Consider the following 24976-nt stretch of genomic DNA (forward strand, 5'->3'; position numbering starts at 1 on the left):
ACGCAGCTATGCTAATTATGTCTATTTGTTTCTCTGTTTTGCCACGTAACTAAGATTCAGTTTGGATCCAGAACACCTGAGAAGAGATGATGCTGATCCTCAGAGGACCTCAGATGATGCTAACCCTGAATCAACAACAGAACTAACAAATATTGCTACTTAATATGCAATCACATAATAATTGCTAGTATTTCTTTGTCTGGTTGACTATGTCTTGTATTAATTTTTCTGAAAAGTCCTGTCATATGCACATAAACTGACAGTCACCACTTAAAAGGTACTACTAAATTACTTAATAAAATAAACTTAATTTTCTGTCAATTTGCTTTGCAATGATTTGTATTGTAAGAAGCGATATACAAATAAACTTTAACCGAATTGAAGTGACAGCAACCGCTGAATTGCAGATTATGCTACCAAGAACTAGCGGTGCTCCGATTGATCGGCTACCGATCACAATCGGCCGATAATCTCTATGGGATGACTGATCAGCAGTCTCTAAAATGGCTTAAAACCAATCTCTAGCTGATGACGTGCCCGCTGTGAGTAGGTTTTGCACCTTCTCAGTTTCTGTCCTGCGGGGGTGAAATAATTATAATGCTTTAGGTGAGGTACAATTCATATTTCTTCATTAAATAACTGTTAAATTAGAAAAAAGTTTCTGTGAGTGAATAACAGTGTGCTTTCTCTTTCTCTCTCAAAAAGCAAATGGCTTCAAATCACATATGCACTGTAAGTGAGCTGCTTTCTGCACAGATGACACAGGAATTATCACTTGCACTATCAAGGCAGTGTCGCATCATCACTAAAGTTTACAAGCTGCATTTTTTTTCTTTTTAATTCTTGCCAGTGTTTAAACCATTCAGTGCTCGTGCGTTCTTTCCTGGAGACGGTGTACTCATGCACACTTACAGCACACACACACACATAATGCCAGGTTCACATTACTTTGTTTGCAGTGCGTATTTGGTGCGTATTTTCTCTGCACTCATGTTAACGGTTTAAAGAATTCACACTGCACACATGGTTGCGGTCTGGCAGTGCAGAGATTGTTTCCGCACAAGTCTATTTTTTGCTGTAACAGGGCATTGTTTGCGGTAAATATGAACATGCATTGGCAAAAAAACATTTTAATTACACCATATATTATACATTATAGTCTACTGTGTTTCACAGCTAACACATAGGCTGTCTTTTTGGCTAGTTTTTTTTATTTTTTAAGTTCTTAAAGTTCTTGAACTGCAGGATTGCTTTTAAAAAAGATTTAAATGCAAAACAGAAGGCAGTAGGGCTGACTGTGTCAATGGTAAGTTTTAATTTAGAATGTTTGTGATAGTGAAAGAAAAGCAGTTTAAATGTTTTGCTTTAGCAATTTAATATATAAATCTAGAACTAAATGCAAAAATAAAAAGCACAGAATTATTGTTGAAAGATTGTATATCTGTACTGTGTAAAGAAAAAAAATCACAATGTTGAAAAAGAATTTTGAGTGAGGTTTGGATTTAAAATCAAAATAATGGATAAATGTTGTGTTTGTGGTAAACAGCCATGGATGAGGAGCAGACTCCAGTGTGAAAGCAAATTCTGTGCTGCACGTGGACTACATACGCACTGTAAATGGAGTATGTGTGAACCTCAAATACAGCTCACAAAATCAGGCTTGCACTGTGTAGGCTATTGTGCAACAACTGCACTATTGTAAAAACAAAAATACAGTCTATGATCAAACATTTACCGTATTTTTCGGACTATAAGTCGCACCTGAGTATAAGTCGCATCAGTCCAAAAATACATCATGATGAGGAAAAAAACAAGTCGCATTTATTAAGAACCAAGAGAAAACATCACCGTCTACAGCCACGAGAGGGCGCTCTACGTCTTCAGTGTAGACTACAGGAGCACTGAGCAACATCTCTAGCCGCATAGATCGCCCTCTGGCGGCTGTAGACGGTAATGTTTTCTCTTGGTTCATGTCAAAATTTTGATAAGTCGCACCTGACTATAAGTCACAGGACCAGCCAAACTATGAAAAAAAGTGCGACTTATAGTCCGGAAAATACGGTAGGTGTGTTAAGTATTTTTGAGAAGAAAAAAAGCCCCCCTCCATCCCTCAAACAATAATAAAAAAAAATCCTCTCACAAGAGTCACCTATGAGAAGAATTAATATATTCACTATAATTAATTCTACATTATAAAGATTGGTATCGGTGATCGGACCAGCAGACATTGCTTTCTGTGATCGGCGATCAGTCTCAAAAATCCTGAGCAGAGCACCCCTACCAAGAACCATGGGTTCAGCTAAAATCATCTTTAGTATTCTGCTGAAGAAAGTAAGTCACCTAGATCTTATGTAAATTAACAATTAAGAATTATTCCTTTAATTAGGCCTTAAAATGGTATCAGTATTTATTGATGGTACACCTTTATCAATAATTGATAGAAAAAAATATTTGATACAGCGCATGATACAGGCGCTACATATGAACGCATGCTGAAATAAGTGCTGTGCCTGCCTGCGACCAGGAGATTGAGAAAAAAATAAATAAATAAAAAACATTTGCATGAATGCAAAAACAGTGTAATCAAATTTTAGGTGTGCATCAGCGAGCAATTACAGTGGTGCACGAGATGCGGTGATGGTTAATGTAAGTTTCATTGTTGCATTTTAATGTTTTGTTATTCTGTCCAGTTGAAACCCATTAGATGTGCTGCTGAAGTTATTCAAAAGATTAGAGAAATACAGAAGCTTAACACAAAGAAGACTTTGATTAGCTTAGAACCATGACTGATGCCATCGCGTCTCACACAAGATGTATAGAAAGCCATGCAAAGTTAAGAGATTCAACTTTTAGAATACATGTTCCAAATCTATGGAGATTTATTCCATTTCACTGCATCTCATATGTTTTTAAATGCAATCTGTATTTTAGGCGCTTCAGCTCTTTGTATTAAGCTATGCATAAATTAGGGCTGCACGATATATCGCTTCAGCATCGATATTGCGATGTGCAAATCTGCAGGATGAGTGAAGTTCACTATAGGCTACTGATCGTTATATTTATACTGATAGTTTTCTATGCACACACAGAGACCGAGTATACACCAGACGTGACAGCTGTACAGAGATACTAAATTTTGTAGAGCTACTGCAAGCAATTTTCAGTGCTGGAAATCTATATATCCTTTGTTTAAACTTCTGAAACGACTGCCGTTTTCCACGTATTTTTAGGTGCGACATGTGAATGGCCCTTTGTCAGTACGTCATAAAGAGAATGTGGCATCAGTTTGACATGGTGACAATTTGCCAGGTTTCCATCCAAAGATGCAAAAAAGATGCGCAAAATTGGAATATCGCACAAAACATTTGCGAACAAGCACTGTTTCCATCCAACAAGTCAAAGAGAACAAAATCGTCACTTCCTGTTAACCTGGCACTATACATCACTAAAAAAAGTAGGAGAAGCTACTTAATATAATAATTTTTCTATATAATAAATTACATGCACCTCAGAAAGAGGAGAAAAAACACAATGAATGCGGTTATTGCATTCGGAGGTGGATGCTGCTGTTTGGGTACACAGTTATTTAACAGTTCTGGGAAGCAATTATACAGAAATACTTTGATGACAGACTTTGCTCTGGCATTTCCGAAAGACCATATAACATTTCAGATGCCGTGGAAAGAGATCGGTCCGCTGGTTAGTCGGGATTTACTCTCCCATAGTGCAAAGTCACATAACTTTTTTGATTTACTTGGAAGAATTTATTCACAAAATGCATTTCCATCTCCCATTATTCGCATTAACCCTTTTTTACATGTGAATTATCCTTAAGATTTAACCTTAAAAGGAGATATATTATGCCCTTTTTTACAATATGTAATACAAGTCTCTGGTGTTCCCAGAATGTGTCTGAAATTTCAGCTCAAAATACTTTAAATGCAAATGAGCTGCTGCTCCCCTTTTCCAATATAGAGCTGCGCCATTACAGCTCGGACCTGCTAAAAACATCTGTTTTGGTACTTATTATCATGTTCATCGAGCTTAAATCATGCGTTTTAAACCATATCAGTTTAAACTTCGGTTATAGGGTTTTCTGAGTGCACACATCCGAAGCACATGGACAGAAAGTGGCTGTCACAGCATGTGAGTACTAAACTAAGTTCTAATTCACACTAGGGATGGGCGTTTTCCATAAATATCAATATTTGAGCTCACAAAAAACGAATATTCGAATATTCGTTTATTTAAATTAAGTTTAAGGAGTCAGACGTTATTTTTCAGAAACATTTTTTTTTCGTCATTTTGAAGCTTGAACATTACACATCGTGTTTTGTAGCTGAAAACCTTTAACAATGCGTGCAAACAAACAAAAGTACTGATTAAAAGCAAAAAAAAGTGAACAAAGAAAAAACGTAAAGCAGCCTGCAGCAATTAGGCTATTGTACAGAATGTAGCTTACACTTAACTTTTAAACTGTCAGCAAATCTTTTTTGCTTTTTTTCTATTGTTTTACATGTTCTTGTTAAGAAATACGGGCATGTAAACATGATCGGGGGAAAGTCGGCTCCTTAGTCTGTTAACAATAAGGCCGGCCGCGGAGAAAACGCGCTCTGACGGCACAGACATTGGCGGGACTCACAAATAACGGTGTGCTAAGCGAATACGTTTTGTGAAGCGCTTCGTGTTTTCGTTTCACCACTGAATTGGATCCTCATCTGGTGGAACACATGGCTCCAGCAAGAACTGTTCCCACTCGTCTCGGCTGGACTCTCTGTAATCATCGCTGAAGAACTGGCTCAGCCTTTTCGGACGAGTGGGCATTGCATCTTCTTCATCGTGGCGACTGCATCCGCACCACTCGCATCAAGGAAAATGTTCTTTTTTTTTCTTACTTCTTCTCTCATGTTTTCATCGAGAAACCTAAATTGTTTGTGCCGAGGGTCTAGGGCAGACGCGAGAAGAGGAGTTTTCACTGCATTCTCCAAGTTAGCAGTGTTTATTCGTTGCTTGAGAGATGCTGCAACAATGTTCTTGGATCACTTTCTGTGATTCTCCACGGCATATTTGAAGTAGCCTACTGTAGAAGACCGCAGTTCTTTTAGGGGGCGTTCACATATCACGTCTCTTGCATGCTCAAGTTCGTTATTTCCAATGTAGGCGCGCGGTATGCGCGCTCATAATGGAAGCGACGCAGTCGCGATGCGCACGCGGTGCGACGCGGTCCCGTTATTTCCAGGCGCGTCCGCACAACATCGAGTTAAAAACATCTCAACTTTCAGAATGACACAAGCGCACCGCAGGTCATGTGACAAGAACTAAACATTCAGCTTCATCCTTTCCCGTAACAACGTTGAAAGCTCAGCCAAGATGAAGGAACAGCTGATCATAGCTGTATATGGATTGCCATTTTGAAATAAATTTAGGAGCAGAGCTACTGAAAGCGATTTTTTTCGTGCTGCAAATCCATTTATCCTTTGCTGAAATTTCCGCGTCTTCATGGAGACAACGAGAAAGAAGGAGAAAGCGGCGCGCATAGCCTTTTCCACGCCTTAAGGCGCGATATGTGAATGGCCCCTTAATCATTCATTAATTATTTTTTGCTTGCATACACCTTCAAATATGCCGTGGAGAATCACAGAAAGTGACCAAATTAGGTTTTATTGTGAACTTTTTTTTTTTTTTTTTTTTTTTTTGCGAAATTCGAATATCATTTTTATTTAACGAATAATTAGAGCAGAACGAATGTTCGACTATCCGTGCACATCCCTAATTCACACACAAGTTTACGTTAAAACATACCAAAAACTTACCAAAAACAGTCTGTTATGTCTGTAAAGGTAAACTGCTGGGAAATAAATCAAATGCTTATTTTAGATCTGTGTGGCAGCAGCAATATACAGTAAATAAATCAATAAATCCACTGCTCTCTTGCCTCCTCTGAGGTTGGGACTCTAAACAGTGTTCTGTGCAGCCAAAGACAGAACACAGTTAGCATGTTTTGCTCAAACTTTTGCCTTTGCATTAGAGCTGGTACACTGTTGTCACTTGTAAAATCAAAAGGATGGCACCATGGGTAGAAACTTAAAGGTGAATGGGCGGTAATATTATAATGAGAACCCTTTGCCACGTTACCAATGGAGTGAAATCAAACACACTTGTTTCAGACGCTTGCAGAAAAACTTACTAAAAGTTACTGGGTTAATCTTTTTCACGTTTCCTTGGTGGGTAGATGCACCAGAGACCGGATTATAGCACTTAAAACCTGGAAAAGTTAGATTTTCATGATGTGTCACCTTTAATAATAAAAGATTTAGCCTTCATAACCCACAGTAATATCGGGTTATGTATTTGACTATGTGTAGTACATTACCTATAAAACAATTTAGTTTAGACTTGAGTAAGGTGAAACCAGCACTAAACAATTTGTTAGCAAGCTGCTAATTTTAATTCAGACATGGTAGAAAATTAGATTATTAGTTAAAATAAACTTTTACATTTTCTTTCATGAATAAGCAAGCAAACGGTTTCTTTGCATTTATTTTAGTTATGGTCAGTATCGGGCTCACAGATCATGTGGGTAGGGTGTGTGGATGCCCATCAGCCACCACCGAAGACCCAAGAAAAACCCTGAATGAACAATCAATTTCAAGCTCCTATTCTACTGACAACCACTACATATCAACTTTAACTATATCGTCAGTTGCAGAAGTAAATAGATTAAAGATATTAACATCCATAACCCCAGAATGTCATATATCGAAGTATTGAAATTATGAGTCTATTCATCAAATCTAAATTAAAAGATTTTCAAATGAACTAGGTGTGAAAGATGTCTGCACTCACGCAGGACCCAACCAGATTTCTTGCAACGAAAAATTTAAGAATAAAACTACATAGCGGTCGGTAACTGGAACGCGAGAAGGTTTGTTTGTTTGTTTGTATACTTTATTGTCCTTTTTAAGGAAATTTGTCTTGGACTCAAGCTGCATTGATTCAAAACATATACATACATACACAGGTGTGTCTAACAATATCCCATTCTCCTTTCAGAACAGCATATCTGTGCTTTACTCATTCCTATCGAACACTAGTACAGCCTGCACTCAGGATTGTTATGCACGGGCCGCACACATGGACCAGTGCTTTATGAGTCATGCATTTTATTTGCAGGATCTGTAAATCCCGGATCAGTGGATCCGCCACTGAATAAAAAAAAATTTAAAAAGGTTATTGCGACTTTTTATTCCACAATTCAGACTTTTTTTCCCTCAGAATTGTGTGATATAAACTTGCAATTGCAAGACATAAAGCCGCAACTGGGAAATATAAACTTCTGAGAACATACCCCCCCCCCCATCTCGCAATTGTAAGAAGGTCAGAATTGCGAGGTTTTTATGTCACAGTTGTGACTTTATATCTTGCCATTCTGACTTTTTAACTCACAATCGTGAGTTTATATCATGCAATTCTGAATTGAGAGAAGTTGCAATAACCTTTTTTTTTCAGTGGCGGAAACGGGCTTCCATAGTCATCTCTCTCTTTCAGTAGTTGAAATTTAAATGTGAGATTCTGGAAACGAGATCTAAACAAGAGTGAATATAGTGAAGTCCCCCTCAGACCTATAGTGTGAAACTCTATTTAGCACTCGACCAGCACTTACAACCATATTCTACTGCTGTCAACGTGGCCCTTTTGAAAACAATGGAATACTTCACTCCACCCAAGAAGCACTTAAGACACTCTTCACAAACCTTCATAGAGAAAAGTTAACAACAAACATCAGATTTACTATCATAGTTTGATTCAAATAAACATTTTTATTGTTCAGATGTATAGTCCCATTGTTTCCCCACAGGGGAGACTATGGTGGGTGGACACCAGACTGGGGACATGGTTCTAGAAAGAAAATATTTACATTAATTGCATTAACTCAGAGAACAAACCTATTTAGTGACCAAATAGAACAGCCTAAAGATGTCTGCACTGATGTATACCTGGACCTTATACTGGTCTTAAACCTCTTTGTACTTAGTTTTTTTTTTTACTGTAATTTTTGAATTGAATTTCTAGTTATACAAATGCACTGTAAAAACCAGTTTTATAATTTTTATTTTACAGTAATAATATTACACTACAATTTGTCTTAATTCCTCCAATTACAGGAGTTAAATCCTTGCAGAGGAGAAGACTGCAGGGAGACCTGTCAATTTCTGGTACAGCAGATTTACTAAATCATTACTAATCTAATGAAATGCTTTAATCATCTTATCACCCACTGTCATCACAAAGTTTGAAATGACAAAAAAAAGAAAAAAAAAGCACAAAGCATTTCTAAACCAACTCAACACATTGTGAAAGGAGTTTGCGGTGTTAACTGTGATCTGAGCTGCTCTCTGAAACACCGGACCATAAGCAGCATAGTGTAAAAGAACACACACAATGCCACGCTTCATTCAGAGTCTGAAACACAAAGCAGACTATATACTTATGTTTACTACATAATGCACTGCCTTTTGTGATTTTGAGAATCACAAATTATTTTTAATGTCACATTAGCCTTTTAGTCTTCTCTCTCTCCAAATGTGCACGCGTTTGTGTGCATGAGAGCGAGGCAGAACAAAGTACTTCTGCAGCACTCTACTTCCACTCCCTAGTCCCTGCAGACACACTAAATGTGCCAAGCTTTTTCCCTCTTATTTGCTTTCATTTTTCCCAGCAGCTTCAATGGTGTCGAAAAGTAAGCTATTTTGTGCATACTGTGGCACTGCTTTATGTTAGTGACATATTAGAACAAAAAAAAAAACTGCACGACCGTTAAAAGGCACAGGACGCTATTATGCACAAATAAGCCACAAAACAACTCACAAAGTCCCGATGTGGACACACAGACAGCTTCCACAGCATGCAATTCAGTACACAGTTTTAGTCTCAAGTACGGCTGGGTATTGATACAATTTCATTATTTACGTCAACTTCGGCTCAAAAGCTGTGATTCAATTGAATTTGATATAGATTCATTTGGATATATGCAATCAGATACAGACAGTACTGTTCATGTCAATATTTTTTTCGAAATACATTTTTTTTGCAACTAATGCTATTAACTATAAAATAAACCCTATCAGTTGGCATATTACTATATTGAAGAGATATGTAAACAAATATTTAAACTGCACATAAAGCCGTTTTAATAATAAAAAAATGCATATATACATTATCATAAAATGTAACATAATACTATATATTTTGATGTCTTTCCGTGGTTGAATCAATTAAAATCAATTTCAATTAAATTTGTCAACGCAGCCCTAGAGTTTAGTAAATATAAACAGTTGGGAAAGAAATCTGATGTGTATAACACATACTTCATACTTGTGATACAATATGTGGCCTACAAAATTCTTCGTAGCACAGAAGAACAAAAGAATGTACAGCTCTGAGTAACGCTATGATAGAACACACATGCTTCTCAACTCAAGGGCAGAACACTGGTTTCTGCAGACTTGTTGTCAGTGGTCCATAACCTTTATATATATATATATAATCTTTGTTAATCTCCAGTGTGTGTGCTCCAGGTAATTGTAGTGCAGAACTGTGCTACACAGACTATAACTAGAAAGAGGTACAGGCCTAAATTATTGTCTAATAATGACGACAAAGCATAGCATAGCATACTTCACTCGTCTTGCGAGATTACATTTTTCTAAAAACTTGCAGAAATATACACTATTTAAAAAAAATATATATATAATTTTACTTAAAACAAGGCCAAATCATGAAAAAACTAAAACAACAAAAACATTCTAGTTTAGTAATTGCTTAACACATGCCCTGACAATACTGGCTTCCAATATTAAACCGATACTGAAAATGTAATTCAGATGTTGAACAATTTAAATGCCAATACTGGCTGATATTTCTAATATATATATATATATATATATATATATATATATATATATATATATATATATATATATATATATATATATATATATATATATATATATATATATATATATATAGATAGATATAGATAATGCATAGAACAAGTTGTTCTCATATTACTTCAGAGTCAGTCAAAAAGAGGTAATTCTTTCAAATTGATGTTCAAGATGACAATCAACACATCTTCCTCAGAGACATGACATGCTCACGAACTACATCTCTCACTTGGCTAAAAGCAAACTAACAGCCTAAACGATCTAAAACTGAAGTGTAACATCTCCCAACAAACTCAAGTTAAAAGAACTTTCCAGGCAAACTTCAAATTGTCAACACCATGAAGTGTTACTAAGACTAACACCTGCGGAAATAAAACGAAGCACGGCCATTTAAACGCCATCGGTCCACCCTCACAATTAATAAATACAGTAGAGAAGCAGTGAACCCAGGGGACCACAAGGGCCCCCCTACACTTCTGCCTGTATTTAAAGAGCGTTTTGAGTCATATCTTAAGCGGCTTCTTCCATCCTCCTTTTGAAACAGCCCATCTCCTACCTAAGCTGGTTAGGGGTTCCCTTATCTCTTTGAAACTCTCTCTCGCCCCATCCTCCTGCTTCACTTTCAGTGCTTTGGGGGAGCTGGGAGAGCTGCTGAGGGAAGGGGAAAGAGGTGTTATTCACAGAAAAACAAACAAGACATTAGGAGTTCAATAGTATACCAAGTATGCAACAACGGCAATGTCGCAAAAACACCAACAAGTGAGAGAAAACGGATACACATGACCTGTATTCAGCTTTTGCCATGATTTAGACATAGAATAAATAAAAAACAAAGTGGACATTGTAAATGAAAGTAAGTATTGGAGTGGTCCATTGTACTTGGCATAAATGCATTATCAAAATCAGTTACGCTAGTACTCACTAGAGATGTAACAATTCACTCAATTTTTCTTTTTACCAAAATGAGATTTAAGACAAATTATAAATAAATGTGTCCTTTTATTATTGGCTTGACAAAATGCTGCATGTTTCTTTGTGAAAATGAAATATAAAACCATAATAATATACAAATATAGCATATTGTTGCTCTTTTGTTGGTTTTGATTGCTTGTACTCCAAATCAAATAAATAACAACAATAAATCTCTTCAGATTTTACAAAATAAGGCTTCTTTCCATTTAAAATGAGAGGCAACCACTGCATTTTAATCATGATCCAAACAAAGATGCTGCCTACATGCAACATGAGCAGTCTTTAAATTAGATTGTATAATTTCACAATTTGAAGCAAAAACAGAATGATTTCACTTCAGTTGTGAAACTATACATAAATAGTATCTGCATGAAACAGAAACAGCAGACGAGCTGAACGAGATGCAGATTTACTCTCTGCCAGCAGGTGGCGCTTAGAGCGCTTCCTTGGTTTCCACTGTAAACGAAGCAGTTCTGCACTTATGAACTTTAATATGCATTATACATAGGCAAAATTAAAAGAAAAAAATACCATCTAAACTTTTCTAAAGACAGTAAGTTCCCCTCAGACATACATTCATATAAACTCCTACCCTTAAATGAATCACAATTTGTTTAACATCTCAACCGATTTGAATCTACATATTTAAATTAATTTTCAACCGGCTAACAGTTAATTATTACATCCCTAGTACTCACAGTAGCTACTTTTACATTATAAATCTGATATCTGAACTGTTCCGAGCTGATGGTTTTTATTATTCATGCTTGCCTCCACTTGTGTCATATATTTCAACCTTAAAACAATACTGAAGCACCAAACCACAGAAAACTATTTAGTTCTAGGTGTACCGCTGCCATTACCACAGAAAAAAAGATGACCTTAGCTATCTTCAAGAATCTGCTTAAAACACATCTCTTCCATCTTTATTTGATCCTCTAACTTTAGCACTCACTATTCTAATTCAACTTTTTTTTAAATTCTAACTAACTTTCTAATATTTTTGTATTCTCTTTTTTTTCCATTTATTATACAATTAACAAAAGCAAATAAAAAAGACCTTTAACACTAGCCTGTGCTATTCTTTTTCTGTTCTATCGGTTTTGTTTTTATTTATATTATTTAAAAGCCCTTGCTACGTGTACTGTGTTTAAGCTAACTGAGACTTATTGCACTTCCATATCATTGCTCTTTTGTTGATTGTAGTTGCTTTCATTGTCCTCATTTTTAAGTCGCTTTGGATAAAAGCATCTGCTAAATGACTAAATGTAAATATTCATTTGTTTTTGAAAAATACTTTGTCATCTAAAGTATATTTGTGTCCCACCAAAGCCTAATTTGATCAGTTAATGTGATGTAATGTAAGTGACTGCTGCCCATGTCAACTGAGGGAGAGAAAGAGCAGAGAGCCCCTCCCCGTGCACTCTCTCTCTAGCCCCTTTCACACTGCACGGTGGTCCCGGAAAATTACCGGAACATTGCCGGATTGCCTTCTTTATGAACGCGAACATGTCCCGGGATTGATCCCAGGATCGATCCCAGGTTGGGGACCTAGCAACATTGCCGGGTTCAGTCCCGAAATGAGCTCTGTGTGAACAAAAGCCAGAACCAATGCCGTAAAGGGTGTGTCGTATTGACAGTGTTGGGGGTAATGCATTACAAGTAACTCGAGTTACGTAATCAGATTACTTTTTTCAAGTAACTAGTAAAGTAACGCATTACTTTTTAATTTACAAGAAAATATCTGAGTTACTTTTTCAAAAAAGTAACGCCAGTTACTTTGTATTCCCATGTTTTGACTGACAATCCTCCTGTTCCCATATTGGGAGAAATTGGAAGTATGGAGGCGTTGTGTGCGCTGTGTGAACATGTTACTGTAGTTCTAGACTAAATGTGAATGTGCATTAATTCATCCCACTCACAAAAAAAACAAAAAACAAAACAGATTTAGTATTCATCAAAATTAATCAAAACAGTGAAATGCAAACTCAGAATATGACGCAGACCTGCAATAACTAAATATATTAAATAACACAAATGTATCTATTCCCATTTTATTAACAGTGTCTTTGCTGCTGACCTTTAATGATCCAGTTCAACCATACTAATAATTAAAAAATGACTTTAGATAAACTAACAATTGTGCTTCATTGTTTTTTTTTATTGCTGAAGAGTGTTGAACCTTCTTCTCCTGTGTTCTACTGAACAGACGTGAATTTACTTTTCCTTCAGCCTGAGGTTTATTCATTACACTTTTTGGTGTGAAAGGGCTTTTACATTTGCTATAAATAGAACTTCTTATATTAAAAACAATCAAGCCCTGCTCATATTTAAAAAGTAATGTGAAAGTAACGCAAAAGTAATGTAACATTACTTTCCATAAAAAGTAACTAAGTAACGTATTTAGTTACTTTTTTAGGGAGTAACGCAATATTGTAAGGCATTACTTTTAAAAGTAACTTTCCCCAACACTGCGTATTGATGACGCATGTTATCGTGCAACTCTTTTAGCGGGTGTTTTGAAGGCAGATCAACGTTTGCGATGAAAAATTGTGCAAACTGTAATGAAGCAGAGATCAGTTAGCTCCTCACTATCCACACTAAAGCGGAGATTGTTCACCAGCTTAAGTGAAAGTTAACGTGCCTAGTGTTTTTGACTTGCACATTACACGTCACGCCCTGATGTCACGTGTCTTTACTGGACCTTTACGGGTTGTGTGTGAATGCACACACATATTCAGGGAAATCAATGGCAGTGTGAATGAACTAAAATATAACGATCCTGGAATAATTTCCAGGACACATTACCCGTGTATTATACAGAATCTCAGTGTGAAAGGGGCTTCACGTCTGTCTTTCATCTCCTTCACTCAAAATCAACTGACATGACGGTAAGAGGACAGAAGACTCGTTTTTTTTTTTTTACTTAATTACCAGCTGTGTGAATTGTGCTAAAAAACAATCCAGCTAAATTTAAAGAAAAGAAAAAGCATTTTCCATGTTGAAAAATCTTTTTGCAATGTCCTAACAACCGGGATTAGCCCACAATGCGTCCACGTCCACTAATGGCCGATTGACGAAATAACGCCTCATTTTAACCAATCCAGTTTAATGCATGGTTGAAAACTGTACTGTTCAACACTGAACTCAAGACGTTACTGTCTGAATTGGTGTACAAGTAAATAATTTACTCAGAACACCTTATAAAAGAGATTGCAAGTGTAATTTAGTCTCAATAAGACTTAACCTTAATAATAATAAAAGATTGAGCCTTCATAATTCACAGTAATTTTAAGCTGACCATTATATGACCATGTGTAGTAAATTACCTATACAATAATTTAGTTTAGACTGAAGTGAAGTGAAACCAGCACAAAGAAATTTGAAGCAAGCTGCTTATTTTATTCAGATGTAGCCTATGGTAGAACATTTGACAATTAGTTAAAATATTAAGCAAAAATAAATTTTCTTTGCATTTATTACAATGCAATACAGTTATGGTCAGGCTCGCAGATCTTGTGGGTAGGGTACTTTTTACTGTGTGTGTGTGTGAATAAAATCCTCCGCCAACACCTTGTCAGTCATCTGTCCTTACTCTACTCACATTCAAGCATCTATGGCGATATTCATGGTAAGAACCAGTTAATCCATACACAAGTCTGTCTTACAAGTTGGGGGGGGCCAATTACGAATCTTCCATTCATCTAATCTGCATGTCTTTGGGCAGTGGGAGGAAACCGGAGTAAACCCACACTGACACAGGGTGAACATACAAACTCCACACAGAAAGGCCTCTCTTCTCCCATGATAATTGATGAATTGTAGCATACAAATTAACCAAACTGCTTTTATCTCTATAAAAATGCAAACCAAAGGTGGGGGCAGTGGGAGAGTTATGTAATTGGTATATTTTTGGACATTGTGTAACACTGATAACACAGACTACCCTACTATCATTGTTTAACATTTCTAATAATTTATTAGACATAGCTGTTAAGTAAAGGCAGTAAACTAATGAACTCCAAGAATGTGAGCTCTAGTTTGTCTTCACTAAAGTGCTGGCGTTCTTATTGCTATCAAAATAAAAGCCCTACTTTACACTTAACAGCCAAGCAGAATAACGTATTGAAAAATGTCAAATCGGTCGATAAGTCAACTAATAAATATATACATGTTTTTTACTTTTGCAGTGGTGCAGCACTGATCTTGCATAAAAATGCACATAACACTTGTTTATACAGTTGTTTCACAAAAAAAAAAAAGAGACTTTGAGTTAGTTTAGGATGGCTTAGGATAAAATTTTCCAATTACCTAAGGACTTCCAATTATCTAAAAACAGAAATTCTTCAAGTACATGACATTTTACTGCTAAAGGCAGCAGAATAACTGCTATCAGCATGTCACGATGCGATAGGATTCCACTGGCAAGCTATTTTATCTATTCACACCAGACAGAACAAAATGAATCACGAAACAAAGCCAATCAGAAGAGCGTGTGGGCGGGCACTTTCTCTCTGTTAGCACTCTGTTGTCTCAGACACTCGATGGAATGGATTAGTTCATAATCAAATTGATGCAACTTTTTTTCTCCATCTGTTTATCTGAAGATGAGATAAACACAAAATACTTGCAGAAGACACAACAGAGAGCACCCATTTCATTTAAAAAGATACAACTGCTTGTCTATGGTTTTGAAGCCACATGAAAGTTTAAAAATCATATTATAACTGATAAAGCACATATTAAGTGTTAACGCATGAGGCAGAATATTCTGCAGGAACAGACATTACAGTCCTCTAGGAGGCATTCATTTTTTTTATACCCCACTATAATGTTAGAAACTCAGTTACAGTCCACAAATATCATTACTTATGTTATGTGAAGCATGTCTGAACTGAATATGGTCACGAGGACAAGAGCTAGGGAAAATGTATTAGAGGATCATGAAACTAGGTCCGAATACCATTTTTTGAGCTTTGAAGCTTCAGTAGTCGAAGCTTCGGAGGGAGGGGGCTAAATATGTTCTTCTAACACCGTGTCTCCACCAGACGTGAGATGCGCGGCACAACAAAATACAATATTACCTATTATGCCGTCTTCACTGGATGCGGCGCGCGGCTGACAAATTCCTGACTGCTGCTGCGTTCTATTTAGGATGTACTGACATAATGATTTTTAAGGGTCGCTTTTTCGCATTCATTGTAGACAGACTTTAGCGGTTGCAGCGGTGTAGACACAGTGTAATAAAGGCAGGAATCTCTGTTTGTCTGTCTGTTTAATAAACTTTTAATAAACTACAGAACAGCGCGAGCCAGAAGCGGTGCGCCTCACGCATGCAGGGCTTATGTGCTCCGAGAACAGACTACTGCAGAGTAGTGTTACAAAAAACACAGGTCTGTTATGAGCAATACTTTTAATATAGACAAATTATTATTAGGCTGGGCTACTGTACGCTTTTACTGCTGTATTCGCAAGTATTTTCCAAGCAAATTTAGTTCACGTTTTTTTATCATGTGTAAAATGACTGATTAACATTGCAGATAGCGGGTTTTTCCTTTATTTTTATTTTTTTACACACCATTAATATACTATAGGCGTTCTACTTTCAGAACTCGGGAGATTTTTAAAACGTGATGTGCTGTTGTGGTAGACTAGTTTCAAGACTATGAGAGTCCGTTCAAGACATTATTCAAACTTTACTCATGCACACATCAAACTCTCTCTTGTACACTACTTTAAGGTCTTTGATACACCATCAAAGCTTTCACACGCACTATCAAACTCTCTCTCATTCACTACTATACCGCCTCGACACACTATCAATCTCGCACACACACTATCAAACTCATTCACACTAGCTAGGGCTGTGCGATACGAAAATAAAAAACTATAGCGATATGTTTGATCAATTTTGCGATTTTTATTTATTTATATATATATATATATAAATCCCGTGTACAGGGATAGTTTTTTTTCCTTTCTTGCCATGCATTGGTCATAGAGCTCATTGTAGCAGTGCCTCAGGTGTTGAAATATATTTGTAATACATTATACAGGTTCACACGTACTCAGTTTGCAGTGTGTTTACAGTATGTGTATGTGGTATAGAAGCAGCAGTGAGAGCACGTTACTGTAAAGCGAAAACACATTAAAATAATGCGCGAGTGCGAATCTCTCAGCTCACACGCAGATTTCCTTTGCTCTGTCACAAAACCAGACGCGCGTGCTCAGATACACGCTGTTCTCGCCCGGAGAGAGTGTGCGCACTTAAAACATGTTTCCTCTCACTTAAACTGCGTCCTGTGCATTTACAACTCTCTCTATGCTCATGTGCTAGATATTAATTATTTTTGCACCTTTCCATTTCTAACCTTTTCTGTTCACATCTTTCACCGTGTGCAGTGTGAACGCTCTGATCCGTTAACATGGGCTCTGAAAAAATATGCATCACAGACGGGGTGTGTGAACCTGGAGTTACGTAGGCATATGCCCGGTCTGCTCAGTCTTTTTACAATTTATTTATTTCTAAAAACTCTAAAACTGTATTTGTCATAACTCTGTTAAATATCTCATCAAAAAGAGTTTACCGCCTAAATCTTTTTTTTTCGTAAACGTTAAAACCAGCACAAACCTGAGAAAGCAGGGTAAGTCAAGCCCGTTCTGAAAGAGAGGTAACTTATACTCAGAGTCAATTCCCATGGTAACTCTTTGAACCTAACCTGGTCAGGAGCAGGTTTTTTTAGGTAAACCCAGAGTTTATTTTGGTCTTCTCCCCCATTTTAAGGCACAAGCGATGTCTAAATACTTCATGCACGCTGCAAAACTGTTTTTCTTACGAAGTATTTTTTTTCCTTATTTCAAGATATATGAAAATTATACAAGATATTTAGTCTTGTTTCCTGAGGAGATCTAAATTAAGTGCAATTTACTTAAGTAAAATTATCTGCCAGTGTGGTAATAAAAATAATCTTAATGCAAATGGAAACAAAATTATTTGGAGTGACTATTACCAAGTGCAAATCTACCGTAGCTCCACCCTGCAATTTCACACAAGGTTAAACACAACGCATGTGAATAACAGCTTCAGTGGTGTAGGCAGTAATGTGTTGGGCATGGAGAACTATAACGTGATTGCTCGGGTTCGAATCTGGCTTTTGCCGAGCTTGTTCTTCTCACTTTTCCCATCATTTATCACATTAGAATTTATTTTCAATAAAAACGGAAGTAAAGTGCCTTAAGAGTGTTTAATAAAGATAAATGTATTTATAGAGCTGTTTACACTTAGCCTACTGTAAATAGGATCTATCGCTAAGAAAGTAAGTTAATTCCACTTATTCCAGTGTAAATAGCTGCTGCCGTAATTTTCTTACTCTATTGGCAGATCATTTATAAAATAAAAAAGCACTTAAATTATTATTCATTACTTTCATTTTTTTTTTGCCCGTGAGAAACCATGAAAATGAATAGCCTATTAGTTCAATAACCTACTGTTCTGCCATTTTTCACCTGTGATATTATATCAGTGATAAGAATTAAACTTGTATTGAGTCTGAAGTATGCAGACGTCTTTTTGGCGGGAGCTGTTGCCATGGCGAATCGTCATTTCAGAGCTCCATTGATCATGGCTTGTCATGCTGCACGCGCTTAACTCGGAGTCAACCTACTCAGAGTTGACTGAACTTACACAATTCAGCTGTTCTGAACCCGAAAACTGGGAGTTTCCCATCTCAGAGTAAGTCAACTTTGAGTTCAAGTTTTAACTCAGAGTTGGATGAACCTCCTTATTGAAACGGACCTCTGTTCTACAGAGGGTATAAACCAGGGTTCCTCAAATCTCGCCCTGGAGGTCGAATGCACTGCAGAATTTAGCTCCAACCCTGATCAAAGTCACCTGCCTGTGATTTTCTAATGATCCCAAAGACATTGATTGGCATTGATTAGCATTGATTAGCATGCTCAGGTGTGTTTGATTAAGGTTAGAGCTAAACTCTGTAGGAAAGTGGATCTCGGGGTCCAGATTTGAGGATCCCTGGTATAAACAATCTTGTCGCATCAGTTTGAAAATTAACAGAAATTTATTTTTCCAAAATTTGGGTTAATTTTATGCAGTCTATTCATTGTATATAGATCCCACTCCGTTTGCCATTTGTTATTAACATAAACAAATGATCAGTTTTAAATAAGAGGTACTGCACAAATTTTTAATTCTGTCAATTAAAGCTCCTTTTGCAGCTCAACTGATTTTAACAGCACTGAACTGCATTTTAAACTACAGTAATAATAAACCAGTGACAGAGGTTCTCGTTTCTTCGCTCATAGACCAGATTAATCAATGATGAAATTCATTTGTGCCTATTTTCATTCACTGCAATTATAGCTTAATATAATTCACAGACACACACACTTTTAATGTTTATATACATTAAGTTATAATGTAAATTTTGACAATGATAGCTTCGTGGTTAATACACCGACATGTAGCGCAACTGCATCCGAGTTTGAACATATCTGCATACTCTGAATCTGTATTTCTCTGTAGTAAAAAAACTACTTAAGATTCACCCTGGTTAAAAGAAGTCAGTTGTATATCAACTCTTTGACAGACTCAGCTTGTACACTGCTATAGACATCTTTAATAATTATAATTAATATCCATTCATTTTCATTTTAGGCTGAACTATAGCGAAGTCTTTTGGAAATTAACCAATAATGCCATTATTGGCTTTTTCACTGCATGAGTCATAATTTAAAACGTGTTGGGGATAAATCTATATAAATCATAATTGGGAATGGAGTAATAAGCTGAGGGACTCTATACAAACTGTTGTTATGTTACCTTGTTATTAAACTTACCTTTATAGCTTTAATTGCTGATTTTGTAATCTGGGTCATCTTTGCTTTGGAGATCGGTGGCTTGTATTCATTCAGTGAGTACAGCTGAAAAACATAAAACATTGCAATTTTACATTCTTTATTATCAATGTTATCAGTTTACACCAATGTGACCTGGATGCATCCATGCATTTACACTATGTTTACACGCTAGTAGGCAAATTCATATTTTTAAGAACAGACAATAAATAACAAAAAATACTGTAATACTTCAGTCTTGTGCATTAAAATCTCATTGTCTTCTTTTACACAACAGTTTGCTTAAAGTCATTAAGATGATATACTTTAGAGTTTTTTGGCATTTTCGCTACATGAATATACCGTAATTCAAGCTGCTTAACATAAAAATACACATAATAGCTCATTAAGTGTTTTTGATTCCAATTTTAAATGCAGATAGCCCTAGTGGATTCATACAGAAATGTAGTTAAATGATATGACCTACATGAGCTACTTTATTCAAAAACTTAAGCCTACCATAAAACTCAGGTTAACGCTGTTTTACACTTTTAAATTAAAGTTTCAAAGGCAGGGGGTGCACAACGATGCCACAAAATAACCTTTTAGAAAGCAGTTCTTAATTTTTTCTTCGTGCAAGAACATTTTATTAACCCAAAGAACCTTTTTTCCTACTATAGAGAACCATTTTGTGAAATATATTAAAATAAGAAAATTTTATTATATGAAAAAAATAAAAGGTTCCACTGTTGTTTTTCATAGAACTACTGATGCCAATAAAGATTAGTAGCACTTATGATCGTCTGCTGCTAACTGTTAGCAATCCGGTTGCAAAAAACAAACAAACAAAAAAACAACAAAGTAAGTCGTGTGTCATAGACTATTAGGACAACCTACAATATTTTAGTGAATCATATGCCTTTCTTGGGGCTGCAGCATTTTGTGCTCATTCGAAACGCGCCTGTGATCCCGATAAATGGGCCTATGATGCCCTAACGCTGTCTAGGTAGGCTGCTCACCAAGCGGAAACATTAGCATTTGTATTAACAGGAATTCATAAAACAGGGCTAACGTGAAATATAACGAAGCAATAAGATACTATAACGTTAGATAATTAAATACATAAATATTACTTTTAGTTGCCTGACCAGTTTTCGTCAGCATGCTGAGCACTGATGACGAACAAAAAAGGCAAGCTAACTTACAGTGATCTGGAGTGTTATTTATTTTATCTTTCCATGTTTAAAGTGCAACGCAAAGATTCAAACATACCTTACATACTTTTAAAAATGAAATGTTGTAATTATGTAAGAAATACATGGTCTGCACCACGAAACCGGCTTGATGACAACAGCGGCCTACCCTCGAGTTTATCGTGTCTAACGTTACATTCATACAAACGAATATCATACAAACCTCGCCGTTAAACGCCTTGACGGCCTCCATTGTGTGGATATGATTCCGTTCTTTCAAACAGATCGAAAACAGTTAGCCTCTTCGTCCCTACAGCCGGCCTGACACACGCATGTCCTGGAGTTAGCGGTGGTCGAGATGGAGGAGGGCGATAATATGGCTGACAACGCGAAGGCAAACACAGACCGAAGCATCGCTGAGTCGACTCCTCCAGAGAGATTCAAGATTCATTGGTTAGGGAAATGAACAATGCCCTGTAAATCATCTATCGCAGAGCCTGAGGTGCCCAAGCTATTTAAAGGGTTAGTTCACCGAAAAATGAAAATTATGTAATTAATAACTCACCCTCATGTCGTTCGAAACCCGTAAGACCTCCGTTCATCTTCGGGACACAGTTTAAGATATTTCAGATTTAAGCATCGAAAATACATTTTGGTCCAAAAATAGCAAAAACTACTACTTTATTCATCAATGTCAATGTCAATTTTATTTCTATAGCACTACTAAACACAACACCAGTTGACCAGTGTGCTTTACATCAATACAAAATACAAATATAAAAACAATACAAAAACAGTACATTTCATCTTTAGCCATATGCTAAATCAAAAAGATAGGTTTTTAGCCTAGATGTAAAAACAGACAAGGATGGAGCAAATCTAATACTAAAAGGTAACGCATTCCACAGTCTTGGAGCGGCCACTGAAAATGCACGATCACCCCTGCTTTTCAGCTTTGATTTCGGTATACACAATAATCTCTGGTTTGACGACCGGAGAGACATAGCTGGACGATGTTCTACCAGTAGATCCGAAAGATAAGTAGGGGCCACACCATTTAAAGATTTAAAAACCAACAGAAGAATTTTAAAATCCACACGGTATCGTACAGGTAACCAGTGCAAATGACGTAATACTGGAGTAATATGGTCCCGTTTTTTTTCATCATCGTCTTCTCTTCCGTGTCTGTTGTGAGAGAGTTCAAAACACAACAGTGTAGTGATATCTGGTTCGCAAACGAATCATTCAATTTAACTGGATCTTCTCGAACCAGTTCACCAAATCGAACTGAATCGTTTAAAACGGTTCGTGTCTCCAATAAGCATTAATCCACAAATGACTTAAGCTGTTAACTTTTTTAATGTGGCTGACAATCCCTCTGAGTTCAAACAAACCAATATCCCGGAGTAGTTCATGTATTCAAACAGTACACTGACTGAACTGCTGTGAAGAGAGAACTGAAGATGAACACCGAGCCGAGCCAGATAATGAACGAACGATTGACTCGTTCATATTGAAAAAGAAACAGGCCCATTTCTGCCACTGAATAAAAAATATAAAAATAAAAAAGGTTATTGCAACTTTTTATCTCACAATTCTGACTTTTTTTTTCTTCGCAGAATTGTGAGATAGCCTATAAACTCGCAATTGCTAGTTAAAGTCCAATTTAGTGGGGGACTGATATGTTCTCAGAACTGCGAATTTATATCACAATTCTGAGAAAAAAAAAGTCTGAATTGTGAGTTTATATCTCACAGTTCTGACTTTATTTGTCAAAACTGCAACTTCATGACTCGCAATTGCAAGTTTATATTACGCAATTCTGACTTTATTTCTCAGAATTGCGAATTTATGTCTCACAGTTATGACTTTTAACTCACAATTGAGAAAAAAGTCAGAATTGCCAGTTTCTATCACACAATTAAGAGAAACAAAGTCCGAAATGTGAAATAAAACCTTTAAAATTACATTTTTTTCTTTTTTATTCAGTGGGGGAAACGAGCTTCCATACTGTTATCCAAAGCTACTAATAGTGAAAATTCATCATTAGTGTCACAAATAAAAAGAAAATGAACTCAACATTAGTTTATTTGCACACAACTTAATAAGTGAAGAGAGATACAGAAGTGACAACTGATAAAGGTGGTGATGCTATCCTTGAAATTATAGTTGCTGTTAATGTATTTGTTGCAAATCAAATGATATAGTGAAGTTAAAATATGTTTGTGTGTGTGTTTCTTTTTTGAACCCTGCACTTATAGTAACATTTACCAAACATATATATATATATATATATATATATATATATATATATATATATATATAAAAACAAATTATGAACCCAGCCTATATGAAACATACATTTCATATGAAAAGCATGACATTACATGAATATGTGTACAATATATCACAGCCAAACAAAACACTGCTTGTTGTCTAACAATCACATGGACTCGCCACAAGTGTGACATCCATAAATGAAAAATACCTTTTTTAAATGACCATCCAACATAATTTGTTCCCTTCACTAACAAACTTGTGAAAAAGCCCTTCGTGAATTTATTCAGGTTCATTTGACACATCCCTACAGGTCACGTCCCCTCAACAAAGTTCCCAAAGTTGCCCGCAGTGTCCGTAACGAGGTACAGGGTGAACATAATTGAGATGGTGAGGGAGATCCTACAAAAGAAGAGCAAAATATTATCAGCACTCAGTAACATTTTTCTCCATTTCTCTTCATGCAATCTTGCACTCAGATTCCCCACTCAAGTTATTTTTAACTCAAATGCTGCACGTATCCCTCAAATACAGTGTAAGAAAGCTTATGTTCCTACAGTGCATGCATAATTATTTAGCACTCATTTAAAACAGTTGGGTTAAAAATGACAGGTGAGTTATATGGCACTAAACTTTTAAAACATCTCGGTTACGTATGTAACCTTGGTTCCCTGAATAGGGAACGAGATGCTGCGGTGACGTCACCACGTATGGGAACACCTTCGGTGTGACGAATGTCTGAAGCCCTATACCATCCCGCCAATCTTATTGGCCAAATAGCGCGTGGCACCGCCCAGCATGCGTAAGCATATATATACCTGGTGCCGCGCGCCATTTACCTCAGATTTCATGACGAAGAAGAAAGCTATCAAGGTACGGCACGGCCAGAACCGCAGCATCTCGTTCCCTATTCAGGGAACCAAGGTTACATACGTAACCGAGATGTTCCCTTTCATAGGTCACTTCGATGCTGCGGTGACGTCACCACGTATGGGAACGCTATACCATCACGCCTGACGCACCTGATAGCTTGGATCCAAGGAAGCATCTGGTCAAGCGGAGAGAACCCGGGAGCCAGGAGCCATCCTCACATCCAGACTGTAAGACCTGATTAAAGTGCTCGGTGAGGACCAGCCTGCCGCAGCACAGATATCATCCATAGAAGATCCACTGAGAAAGGCTTGAGAAGAAGCCACTGCTCTCGTGGAATGACCTTTTACTCCTAAGGGCGAAGCGAGCCCGCGCGCCTCATAGGCCAAGGAAATAGCCTGCACCAGCCAATGGGACATGCGCTGTTTCGTAACTGCATGGCCTTATTCTTATGTCCAAAACAGACAAACAGCTGGTCAGACTCACGCCATGGGGCAGTACGATCCACATAAGTCTTTAACGCTCTCACAGGGCAAAGACTTAGATCCCCAGACTCCGCCGCAGCAGGAGAAAAAGCCTCCAGGACCACCTGCTGAAAGCGAAAGGGATAGATGCGACCTAGGGACATAATTAGGCCTTGGTCGCAACAACACTTCCACAGAGTCTGTGCTATAAAAGTCAGGATTTATCCGGAACAATTCCAAGGGCTCAAACAGATGCCCTGATAAACCATGCAATACAATGGAAAAACCCATGAAGGGACCCGCACGGGGCGGAAAGGCCTCAGCCGTCGCGCACCCTGTATGAACGAGAAACAGTGGATGACGGCCCACTGAGGCACCATTTATATATTCGTGGTAAGCTGAA

At 37.0% G+C, this 24976-nt stretch overlaps 1 protein-coding gene across 2 annotated transcripts in view; it reads right to left on the minus strand.

Moving 5' to 3' along the window:
• scaf8 (SR-related CTD-associated factor 8) overlaps positions 1–21409 on the minus strand; it is a 38568-nt gene extending 17159 nt beyond the window's left edge. The window contains exons 1-3 of one of the 2 annotated variants that reach the window (XM_059520845.1): positions 21186–21408; positions 19773–19856; positions 10504–10598 (exon numbers count right to left, since the gene is read on the minus strand). Coding sequence is in view for 1 of the 2 variants with exons in the window: in XM_059520844.1 (XP_059376827.1) it covers positions 19773–19856; positions 21186–21215 (114 nt within the window). In the remaining variant the exon portion in view is untranslated. Of the gene's footprint in view, positions 1–10503; positions 10599–19772; positions 19857–21185 lie in introns of both variants that reach the window. The other variant, XM_059520844.1, reaches the window with a different exon arrangement.
• Positions 21410–24976: the final 3567 nt, after the last annotated feature.

The sequence above is a fragment of the Carassius carassius genome, chromosome 32 (assembly GCF_963082965.1).
Source record: "Carassius carassius chromosome 32, fCarCar2.1, whole genome shotgun sequence".
Lineage (NCBI taxonomy): Eukaryota > Metazoa > Chordata > Actinopteri > Cypriniformes > Cyprinidae > Carassius > Carassius carassius.